At 53.6% G+C, this 12,019-nt stretch overlaps 1 protein-coding gene and 1 long non-coding RNA gene across 5 annotated transcripts in view; one reads left to right on the forward strand and one right to left on the reverse strand.

Annotated features, from left to right (window-relative positions):
* The window catches only part of LOC144334622 (uncharacterized), a 377,237-nt gene that overhangs the window by 338,677 nt on the left and 26,541 nt on the right, over window positions 1-12,019 (reverse strand). The window lies entirely within an intron of this gene.
* Window positions 4,229-12,019, forward strand: part of SHB (SH2 domain containing adaptor protein B) — a 149,294-nt gene continuing 141,503 nt past the window's right edge. For all 4 annotated transcript variants that reach the window (XM_077965687.1, XM_015117416.2, XM_077965686.1 and 1 more), the window contains exon 1: window positions 4,229-5,527. In XM_077965687.1, coding sequence (XP_077821813.1) covers window positions 4,811-5,527 — 717 coding nt within the window. In that variant the 5' untranslated portion in view covers window positions 4,229-4,810. The remainder of the gene's footprint in view (window positions 5,528-12,019) is intronic.

The following is a 12,019-nucleotide window of genomic DNA, read 5'->3' on the forward strand; positions in this document are numbered from 1 at the left end:
AGAACCCATTATGATCTACCCCGTCTCATAATTAAAATCTCCCTTCCCCATAGCCCCACAGCTCTTTGTCCCTTGTTCTGTCTTGCACTTCTCTCGTCTTGCCTTGTATAATTATTGGTGACAGACTGTGGTTCAGATGATCTCTGCATCCCCCAGGGCCTGGTACACAGACAGGGGACTGACGTTACCATTCAATGGACAGAACTGAATAATGTTATCTAAAAAAAAGTAGATGAGGCCGGGTGCGGTGGCTCACACATGTAACCCCAGCACTTTGGGAGGCTGATGTGGGAGGCTGACATGGGCAGATCACCAGAGGTCGGAGTTCATGACCAGCCTGATCAATATGGAGAAACCCCATCTCTACTAAAAATACAAAATTAGCCCAGCATGGTGGTGCATGCCTGTAATCCCAGCTACTCAGGAGGCTAAGGCAGGGGAATCGCTTGAATCCAGGAGGTGGAAGTTGTGTTGAGCCGACATCATCCCATTGCACTCTAGCCTGAGCAACAAGAGTGAAACACTGTCTCTAAAGAAAGAAACAAACAAACAAAAAAAAAGGGCTGGGTGCGGTGCCTCACGCCTGTAATCCCAGCACTTTGGGAGGCTGAGGCGGGTGCATCACGAGGTCATGAGATCGAGACGATCCTGGCTAACACAGTGAAACCCGTCTCTGCTAAAAAAAAAAAAAAAAAAAAAAAAAAAAAAAAAAAAAAACAAAAAAATTAGCTGGGCGTGGTGGTGGGAGCCTGTGGTCCCAGCTACTCGGGAGGCTGAGGCAGAATGGCATGAAACCAGGAGGCGGAGCTTGCAGTGAGCTGAGATCACTCCACTGTACTCCAGCCTGGGTGACAGAGCCAGATTCCATCTCAAAAAAAAAAAAAAAAAAAAAAGAAGAAGAAGTAGATGAGTCTGTTGGGTTGGTGGTGGCACTCTTTTTCTGGACCTGTACAAGTGGCACAGCCTTCCTCCAGATACTGGAAAGAGGCGCAGCAAAGGAGACACCATGCCCCTGGCAGCTTGAGGGGCTCTTGTTCTAAAGTGATAGGCTAAGATAGAACAGAAACAGAAATAGGGCCATAACTCAACCTTTCTAATAAGAAAACTAGGATGGGACTGGAGGAGGACATGAAAAGCAAAAATTCCAAAAATGATGGACACAATTTACAGCATCAGACAATGTTGAGTTTGTGATGTCAAGAGACTGGAGACCAATCCTAGCTGTGCCTCTTGATTTAATCTCTTCCCTTCACCGGTCCCAGTCTGCCCTCTCTAAAATGGAGTGGCTGGATCTCTGAAAAGAGAGTCCGTCCATCTCTTCCTTCCTATAGTGCTCTAATACTTCTCCCACAAGTGTTTGCCTTCCTAAACCATTTGGCATAGTCCTTAGGAAGCTTTTTCTATTTCCCTTCAGAATGATTATTTCGGACTCTGAGTCTTGGATAGTTGTCTCTACAAGCTCCTAAAGGAAAACACCCATGTGGTTTTTGCCTGCTTCAGGTAAATACCACCTTAGGCCAGCTACCCCATCTGTAAACTGGGAATAACACCAGATTGCAGGGATGTTGAGGAGGGTTAATTATATACAGAGTGTCTAAGGGTTGAGCAGATACACAAGTGCTCTGGACGTTCTTGGCATAATACTATAGCATTACAATAATTCTGGCTTGCAAATTACACCCCAGCAGAGGTATCACATGGGAAAGTGGATACGACCCTATGGCCTGCTGAAAGTGACATGGAAAAAATAAGTTACGAAATATAACGTCTCTTCCTGAACCTTTGGAAAAGGCAGAGATAACCCTTCCATGTGCAAGGCAAAAGAAGGGAGCAAGCTTCCAGATTCCAGAGAGGACTTTCTTGTCTCAGATGGCCTGGCCTATTGCCAGGATCTGAGCTCAGAAGTAGAAATGGGAAGGAAGGTAGCTGGGGAGGATTTGTGGTTGGATGAAAGGTGGGGCTTAAGACAAGGATGTCCTTGCCTTTCAGGTTTTCTACTGAGGCCTCCTTATATGCAAGATAATTAAGTGCCAATGTGACAGAGGAGCAATTTAAAGGGTAACAGAGATATTTAAGTCTAGGTATATTCAAAATAAACATCCTAGCCAGGTCAACTTCTGGGTCCTCTCTGCGTGCCCCAGACACATCAAACGCGCGTGCGCACACACACACACACACCCCTTAGATTATTTACTGTGAAATGCTAAGTAAATAGATCTCAGGCAATGAAGAGGCTGTGTAGTTGGTGACAGTATCTGTGACTATGAGACATAGTGGGTTTGGAAAATTCAATTGGCCACAGAGGATGACAGTATTGTCTGACCAAGGAGGGAAAGGGCAAATAGCTTGATTCTGGAAGAACAAATTTGAAGTCAATTCCACTTTACTACTGTGTGTGGCTGAGCAGACGGAGGTCAGCTTCAGGATAAGACCTAGTTCAAGTCCTGCTTCTATCACTTCTGCGCTGTGGCCTCAGGCATGAGTCTGGGTGGGTTACAGAGAGGAAGCAGTAACAGCTCTCAGGTCTTCCCTGTCCAAATGTCTCAGACTGAGAGTTTGACCTCCACTTCCAGCGTGGCCAGAACTACAACGTGATCAAAAGAGCCCCCGGCCTTGCTGTCTGCCCTCACAGTTCCTGCTGTTACTACAGGATAGCGGAAAAACAGACTCCCCCAAATCACATCTATAATAGATGGACAGCAAATGCAGATTCTTGATTCGGGCTATTGTTTTAGTAAATCAACATTCTTAGAGAATTTCTCAGCTCTCAGCTGCCCACATCTCAGAGTTAAGTCACATTTTGGGGCTTGCCCAGGCAAATTCAAAGCAGCACCAGGCACTAGTGGCAGCTACTTCATCTTCAGGCAGCATTTCCCTCTCAACAGGGAGCATGCCACCTCCCCCAGGTGCAGATCCCAGGAAAAGTTACACTGAGCAAATTGGGCCACTCCTTGGGCCTATTTCCCCAATTTTGGTTAATAATCAAAGGATGATCTGAAATCGCAAAGAAGAGACTCTTGGAAAAGACATAATTGTGGTGCCACCAGATTTAGGAACTGGCATCCAAGTCCACCTTTGTGACTTTCCCCTGGGCCTCAGTTTCTCCATCTGTAAAATGAGGTCATTTATTTTTTTTGAGACGCAGTCTGGCTCTGTTGCCCAGGCCGGAGTGAAGTGGTGCGATCTCGGCTCACTGCAACCTCTGCCTCAGCCTCCCGAGTAGCTGGGATTACAGGTGCCTGCCACCACACCCGGCTAATTTTTCTATTTTTACAGCGGGGTTTCACCATCTTGGCCAGGCTAGTATTGAACTTCTGACCTCGTGATCCACCCGCCTCAGCCTCCCAAAGTGTTGGGATTATAGGCGTGAGCCACCGCACCCGGCCGAGTTCCTGTACTAAATGGAGCCCTGCCAGCCCCTACAACATAAGGCATTAAACGTTCCCACAACTTGCTCCGCCAGGCTGGCAGTGAACAGGGCTAAAAGCCTCGACTTCCTCAGAGGTGAAAAGGTAAGCAAACATTCCGACCTCCCCTAGACTTGCTCTCGAATTGGTGCTGGGCCCGGCTCCCACCGCCTATCCCGGCCACATCCGTCATCTGGACTGCTAATACACTCATTAGCATAAAGATTCCTCCGAAGACCCGGTGCACGGGGCTGAACCGGAGTCTGTCCCTTTAAGGAAAAGGGGGACAGCCAGTCTGTCCCTAAGGACACTCGGCACTGCATTTCCTCCACACGGGCCACGCTGTAAACTAGAAAGGTTCCGTGTTAATCCACCCCCACTCCTCAACCCCGACAGGGGGATCCTTGGAGTGAACAACGCGCGGGGTCCCGGAGGACTGCGGACACGTTTGGCCTCTGCGCGTAGCAGACTCCGCCAGGCAACCTCTTGCCCGAGGCAGCGGCGAGCAGCAAGCTAGGCGGAGCCGGCTGCGCGGCGGGACCCCGGCGCCCTGGGGCACGACCCTGGTGCTGGCGCCTGGGCGGCCGCGGGAGGTGGCGCGTGCCGGAGCGGAGAGGTGCGCCCACCCCAGGCCCGGGCGCGAGGGAGGCGGGGCTTGGGCCGCGGCCCCGGGCCAGGCTCGCGGGGTGGGCGGTGCTGGGTCTGCGGGGGCGGACGGGGGGCGGGGCGCGCGCGGGCTCCGGGAGGGCGGGACGGCGGCGCGGGGCGGGCTCTGGCGGCCTGAGTGTCACACACGCGGCGGCTCGGGAGGCGGCGGCGGCAGTGGCAGCGACAGGCGCCGCCGGGACGGGCACGGGCGCGCGGGCTCGGGCGGGCGCCGGCTGCCTCCCTCCGTCGCTCGCTGTCTCTCCCGGCCGCATTCTCCTCGGCTGCGCGGCAGAGCTCGCCCCAGCGCTCGCAGGAAGGAAGAAGGGAGCCGAGGACGCCGAGAAGTTCCCGCGGCAGCCGCAGATCCCGGCCAAGGCGGAGGCTGCGGCTCCGACGGGGCAGGAGCGCGCTCCACGGCGGGGGGCTCACGGCCACAGGGTCCGCGGCGGTAGCGCTCGGACCTTCCGCTCTCCCCCGGGCCGTGGGCCGGGACCCCATGAGACGCGCCCACGAGGGGCGCGAGATCCCTAGCTCGGGCGGCGCTAGGCGGAGGGCGGTGCTGCAGCTGCCGGAGCCAGAGAGCTGCCGGCAGGAGGCGGCGGCGGCGAGAACTTGAACTTGGCGTCGCGAGCGGGCGCCCCGGACGCCCCCCGCCGGGGCCGGGGCGCCGAGGGACCTGCGCGGCAGCGCTGCCCCCCGAATGGCCGCGGCGGCGGACCGGGCTCCCACGCCGCGGCCCTAGGCGGCCTCTCGCCATGGCCAAGTGGCTAAACAAGTACTTCAGCTTGGGCAACAGCAAGACCAAGAGCCCACCGCAGCCGCCGCGGCCAGACTACCGCGAGCAGCGGCGCCGGGGCGAGCGGCCCTCGCAGCCCCCCCAGGCCGTGCCGCAGGCCTCCTCCGCCGCTTCGGCGTCCTGCGGTCCGGCCACCGCCTCCTGCTTCTCGGCCTCCTCGGGCTCCCTGCCCGACGACAGCGGCAGCACCAGCGACCTCATCCGCGCCTACCGCGCGCAGAAGGAACGCGACTTCGAGGACCCCTACAACGGGCCTGGCTCGTCGCTGCGCAAACTGCGCGCCATGTGCCGCCTGGACTACTGCGGCGGCGGCGGGGAGCCAGGCGGGGTGCAGCGCGCCTTTTCGGCCTCGTCCGCGTCGGGCGCCGCGGGCTGTTGCTGCGCCTCCTCGGGCGCGGGGGCCGCCGCGTCGTCGTCCTCCTCCTCTGGCTCCCCGCACCTCTACCGCAGCAGCAGCGAGCGGCGGCCCGCCACGCCGGCCGAGGTGCGCTACATCTCCCCCAAGCACCGCCTCATCAAAGTGGAGAGCGCGGCGGGCGGCGGGGCCGGGGACCCCCTGGGGGGCGCCTGCGCGGGCGGCCGCACCTGGAGCCCGACGGCTTGCGGAGGCAAGAAACTGCTCAACAAGTGCGCCGCCTCAGCCGCGGAGGAGAGCGGGGCCGGCAAGAAGGACAAGGTAAGGTGCCCCTTGGCCTCTTTCCGAGGTACCAAAAGAGCCACGGTGCGCACGGGGAAACCAAGGCACCCACCGCTCTGGTGTCGAGTCCCTACTTCAGCTTCGGCCTAGGACCCTGGGTCGGGGCTGGCGTGCTGCTTCCCCGGTTCTGCCCCCTCCCGCTCGCTTTTCCTGGGACCGGCGGCCTCCTGACACCACCGCTTTCGCCGCTGCTCCCAGAACGTCTCCTCTCTGAGCCCACAGCCCGAGCGAGAGCGCCCGGCCCAGCCTTGTCCCAGGAAGACGGACCCAGCCAGCCCTTCCGGCTGCCAAGGAGTAAAGTCAGAGTCAGAGCTGTCAAGGACTTCAAAGAGCTTTGACTCCTGACTCCCCTTACTCCAGCCTCCACCCTCCGCTCACGCTCTAGGTGGGGAACTGAGGTCCAGAGCAAGGAAGGGACTCGCCCAATATTACACAGCATTCTTGGTGGCAGATCTGGACCGGCTGTCTCCAGCGTGTATATGTAAATCCCTCGCGGCTGCCCTGCCCCGCCCCGCCCCGCCCCGCCCCGCCCCGCCCCGCCCCGCCCCGCCCCGCCCCGCCCCGCCCCGCCCCACCCCCAGCTCCAGGTTTCCAAATTCGGGCTGCCTGGTACCGGAGCTGCTCCGGGAACCTCCATGCGTGCTTTTCCGGTTGAAATGCGCTGCCTCCAAGAGCGCTCCTCACCGAACCCGTCAGTTCCTGCCGCTGCGCGCGGGAGGGGGTCAGCCTATCAGGCCCGGCTGGAAGGAGACCCCACCCCTCCTATCCTCACCTGCTTCCTTCCTGACCTCAACCCTACCCCATACGGTACCAGGAACACGGGGGGGGACTTTGTGACAACCCCCTTCCTAACGCATTAGGCCATCTAGTTCCCTCCCTTTGAAGCAGACGAGTTAATTACAGCCAGACTAGGCCCCCTCCTCCTCCTTCACACTCCTGTGAAGCCCTCCCTTCCCCCATAAAATAATACTTGTTCTGTCTACTTCTGGTGGAAGGCAGTGTTTTGATTAAATCTGAGGCCCGGTGGGAGAGCTTCTTCCTTCTCAGCGCCCTGGTCCGTGTCTGTTGTTCTCCCCACCTTCTTCCCCCAAAGATAAACCTTTGCCCAGGCCTGGGCTGGGGGAGACAGATTAAGAGTCTGAGTTCCTTTTAGGACTGGACGTCCAGACAGCAGTGAGGCAGGCTCTTACCTGCCAGCTGGTGCCTGGAAAGGGATCTTATTTGTTTGCCAGGAGAGAGGAGGAAGGGAATGTCCCTCCTCTAGTTTTTCTGCCTGGCCTCCTCTCCCCGAGGTCCCCGGAATATCCCATCCCCTGCTTGATCTGCATGGGCAGTCCGTGGAGGATCCCACCTCTCCCTGGAGGCAGTTTGGGGCACGCCTCGGAAGCTTGGACTCTGGGTTTCCTAAGCACCCAGGATGCCACACCTAGAGATGACAACTAGCTGGGAGCCAGGTGGCCACCCAGGAGCTGCCTTGGGAGAGGGGGTAGATTTCCCTGGGAGCCACCAGGACCCTGGGCTTGTGGTTGATCAGTGAGGGAAACACCAGATAGGCTCCGTGCAGTCTTATGCATGGCCCAGGCTTGGCTTGGTGCAGGCACTGGGGAGGTCTTGAATATAAAAGGCGGCACGATAGGGTCACGCAACTGCACCGGACTTTATGCATCCTCCTTGTTACCCTGCAGCCACACCCCAGGTGGGCAGATCTCCTTTCTGTTTCACTGCTAGTGGTTCAAAACTTCAGTAAATATTTTTTTCCCAATTACAATTAAGACTGTTTCAAACACTGAGAAATGATTTGTTTTATAGCCAGGTTGTCAAGATGTTTAAGACTTGACTTCTTTTCATCACCAGATATTTCTTATGGGTCTTTTCTGTGCCCTCCCCTGCTGGGTGCTGGAGCAGAGACCCTCTGCAGTGAATGCTATGACAGAGGCCATAGTGGCATGATGGTGATGAGTGCTATGATGAGACCTTGTGTTACAGGGTTACAGGAAGGATGAAGGGCACGGGAGAGGTTGGGGGGTGTGGCATCGAGGAGTGCACCTTGGAGGCAGGGCCGTTATTGTGAGGGGGGTGGTGGTCACCATGGTTGGCTGGAGAAGAGCCCTGTGCTTCAGGGAACTGCAGATGAAGTCCCATGTGACTGAAATTGAGAGGTTGAGATAAGTTGGGCAGGGCCTGGATCAGGGAGGACCTTGTAAGCTAAGCACAGAGGGGGCCTGTGAAGGGATTTAGCTGTGAGAGTGTTGTGATCAGATATGATTTTTTAGAAGATCTCTCTGGGCTGCTTTTCACCTACTAGGTTGTGACTGTAAGACCTTTGATCTTTTGAGAAGTTGTCCAGATGTTCTTTCTACCCAGGAGGGAGGAGGCAGCCAGAGAGGGTCAGCAGAACGTTCTAGTGCAGTGATCCTCAAACTTTAGTGTGCCTAGAGGGCTGGTTACAATAGATTGCTGGGGTCCATCCTGCAGCAACTAATTGAGCATGCCTGGTGGGGGACCTGCGTATTTGCATTCCAGCATTTCCCAGGTTGAGGGGAAGTGGCTGAGGGTCCTGGGACCATGCTTTGAAAACCACTCATGCAACAGTGGCTTCTTCTTAACTGTCCGTCTGGGTCTTCTGGTCAGGGCAGCCTTGGAATGCAGAGACACTGGATGCCCTTGTTTCTGCCATCTGTGTGTGGCTACTTCCTGATCCTTGGCCAGCACCCCTCCACCCCCACCCCATCATGCAGTCAGGAAGCAGTTGTTTTCACATTATTTCCAGCCAGACAGCTTTTGGGAGGCCAGGCACACTGTAGATCCAGCCTTCCTTCTGCCCCTCACTCATGGATCCAGGAAGACCCACTTCTGGCTCCTCGTTTAGTCTTTGTCCATTGTTAGAGGTCTCACCCTCTCACCTAAGCTGGAGTGCAGTGGCGCAGCTATGGCTCACTGCAGCCTCAACCTCCCAGGCTCAAACAATCCTCCCACCTTAGCCTCCTGAGTTACTGGGGCCACGTACTGTCACACCTGGCTAATTTTTTTATTTGTAGAGATCAGGTGTCGCTATGTTGCCCAGGCTCCTGGGCTCAAGTGATCCTCCTGCCTTGGCCTCCCAAAGTGCTGGGATTACAAGTGAGAGCCACAGCACCCCACCCACTTTTCCGATTGTAATTATTTGGAAGAAAAACTAGGCTTACTCTAATGGTTTCTCCCCTAACATAGCCCATTTTTCCCAGCATTTACTTTGTGCTCAGAGATGTCTTGGTATAAGTGTGAGGAGGGGAGGTAATGAAGGATGCAGGAGATTTGTCCATATCTCTGGCCTGAGCCCCTGGAGGAGATTGACAGGAATTTCATCCTTTGTTTCCCAGTGTTTTTATCTTGGAGAATTTGGGGAGATCATCACCTAGGAGGTGGCTTTGAGCTGGATCTAGAGTTGGAAGTGGAATCCCAGCGCAGGGGAGAGGGTGACTGCAGGCTGCAGGAGTGCTTATGTGTCAGGGTGTGCATATGTAAGTGTATACGTGTGTGTGAACATAGACGTGTGCATGTACGTGTGTGTATGTGTATAAAATCTCAACATGGGGCCTGTTCTTGGAAAGCAGCATTTTCATGCAGCTGGGCCTTGTTTGGGGAATGAGAGACGACAATGTGAGAGAGGTAGGGGCTTGAAGTTAGACCCCACAGGGGAGACCTTGAAGGTTGTTGAGCCAGGGAAGGGATGTACTCAGAGCCATGGTGAAGGGGCATCCAGGCTATAAACAGCTGCCAAAATCTGGGGATCGAAGTTAGGGCACAGCTGTAGTTCTGGTGAGAGACGGTAAGGGCCTGAGCTCCTGGGAAGAGAAAATGAAACTGGAATAGGTAGACACATTATTCCTTCAAGTTGTGCTTTATAAAAAAAAAAACAATGATTACAAAAGAGGCCAGTTACTTTGGTAGGTCTCCTTTTGTGCAGCCAAACAGGTCTTATCCAGTTATATTTTCTGCTGAAGTCTTGTTTCTTTTATTATAATTAAATAAATGTTGTTTCCACCACAATTAAGTCAGGATGCATCATGACATCAGTTTTCCCGGGTTTTAAATACATACTGATGTGTACCAACACTTTATATTTTGTCAGCATCCAGAGTTGAGTTAAATAACACTTTTTCCATAGTTACAGAATAAATAATATCATGTCTAACTTCTTTTTTTTTTTTTTTTTTTTTTAACATCCAGCAAACAGTTTCTAAACTGCCTGCTAGGCAGGGGGAGTTCAGAGAGAAATAAGTGGTGGCTAACTTTCCAAGAAGGAAGCTTCTCAGTTTGCAGTTGAATACCAGCTTCTCCTGGTCTAGTCAGGGAGACAGATACAACCAGAGAGACAATATCACAACCTGAGGAATGCCAGAAGTGTGTACAGAGGGCTAGGAGGGCCTGAACTTGCCTGGGAAGCCAAAGAGGGCCTTCAGGAGAAGATCGCCCTTGAGCTGAGCGTAGAAGGCTGAGTGGGAATTCCCGAAGCAGGGGAGTGGGGAAGAGGGCTTTTCATGCAAAGGGAATAAAGCAGCCAGTGCCATGGCCTGGAGGCTGGAGAGGATGGCTGGGGGCAGCAGGGCAGGTGTGGCGGGGGACTGCAGAGGGACGTTGGAGCCCACAAAGGGAAGAAAGTCTCATGTGCCTTGCTGCATAGTTGTGAATTATCATTTGTCCTGTTTCACATACAATCATTGATGTAGGGCTTGATTGAAGCCAGGGTCAAACATGAGTTGTCAGTCATTCCCATTTGATGAACAGCCACATTCTCAGTTCTTAAAGTGTCACTGATGGAAAAGGTCAGGGTCGCACTTGGTAGCTGTGGTTTGGCTTGGGACACTTGCCCCTATGAAGTCCCATCCCCTGAAAGTAGTGTGAGAGAAATGCTGCGTATCAAATCCAGTTTTTCCTGGTTGAGTCCCCAGAAGGGAAATGCATTCTCCAGGCTTCATAGTAATCACTTATTCGGTCATTTAATTCTCACCATCCCACTGGGAGAGGCTTGGCTGCTGTATTAGCTGTTGCTACATAACAAATCACCCCAAAACACCTGTGGTTTGATTGTGGGCCATGCAGTCTCTATCGTAGCTCTTCAGCTCTGCCACTGTAGCTTGAAAGCAGCCATGGACGATATGGAAATTAATGGGAACAGCTGTATTCCAATAAAACTTTACAAAAAACAGGCAGCTGACCTGTGCACTGTAGTTACCAACCCCTGCTTTAAACGATAAGCTTTTATTATAGCCACGAGCCTGTATATCTGAGTCATTTTTCTGGTCTCAGTTGGGCTCACTCATGCCTTTGCAGTCAGTGGGGGTGGGGTGGGTATGCAGCCCTGCTGATCCTGGCTAGGCTTTCTTACGTGTTTGGTGGGCTGGTTTAGGATGGCCTTGGGCTGCAACAATTCAGCTCTGTTCTGTGTGGTCTCTCCTCCTCCAGCACATGTTCGTATGACAGCAGCAGGGTTCCAAGAAAAAGCAGGAGCGCATGAGGTCTCTTGAGGTTGGAAACTGGCACGCTGACCCTTCTGTTGACCAAAGCAAATCATAAGGCCAGCCACGATTCAAGGAGAGAGGAGGAGCTGCAGTGTCCCATGGCAAAGGGCAGGGATACAGGCAAGCCATTAATTAGAGCCTTCAATGCCATCATCTACCTTATCCCCATATTCCAGGTAAAGAAACTGAGGCTTAGAGAGGTTGATGACTTGCCTAATGTCACATAGCTACAAAGTGATAGAGCAAGGATCACACCAGTGCAGTCTTGAGTTCAAAACCTATATGCTTCCTCTATTTTCCATGGTTTCAATGGAAATAAGTAGTATAAAGCTTGGATATTTACAGGAATATGTGTTACATGTCTCCTCCTCCTCTTTACTTAATGCTACTTGCAGCCCTCTGCCCTAATTTCTCCGCTTTCAAGCTTGTCTTTGGTGTCCCTAGAAGAGGCCCTAGATCTGGCTTTTCTGTTTCTCTCTCTTCCATCTGCCTCAGAGTTCCAGAAATGAGATGTTAATGCAGCACTTGAGTTATTTTATAGAGAAATTCTGAGCACAGAGTTGGCACATCCCAAGGGACAGCTGCACAAAACGTGAGTCTTGTAACTGTCATGTCTTCTCATTCTAACACCAAGCATTCCTTCCCTTCAAGGATTCGCCAGGCTGTGTGTGCTCTGTTTGGAGAAAGAGACTGGCGGTACACTGGCCCTGATCAACAAGGAACTTAAGTTTCCTTGAAAGAGATCAGGTGACTGTCCTCTCTAATCTGACAATCTCAGAACATGACTGATTACCCCAGGGCTTAACCCCCATGACTTGACCATATCCTCTTTTTGCCCCCAGAGCATTTCTGACCCATAAAAATTAGCTTTAAAAGTCAAATCTGAAACAGCTGTGGTTTCCTCTGATCAGTCAGCAAGGTTGAACTTGCCTGTGGTCAAGCCTTCCCCTGATTAGTTTAGCTTGTGCTA

The sequence above is a fragment of the Macaca mulatta genome, chromosome 15 (assembly GCF_049350105.2).
Source record: "Macaca mulatta isolate MMU2019108-1 chromosome 15, T2T-MMU8v2.0, whole genome shotgun sequence".
NCBI classification, from domain to species: Eukaryota; Metazoa; Chordata; class Mammalia; order Primates; family Cercopithecidae; genus Macaca; species Macaca mulatta.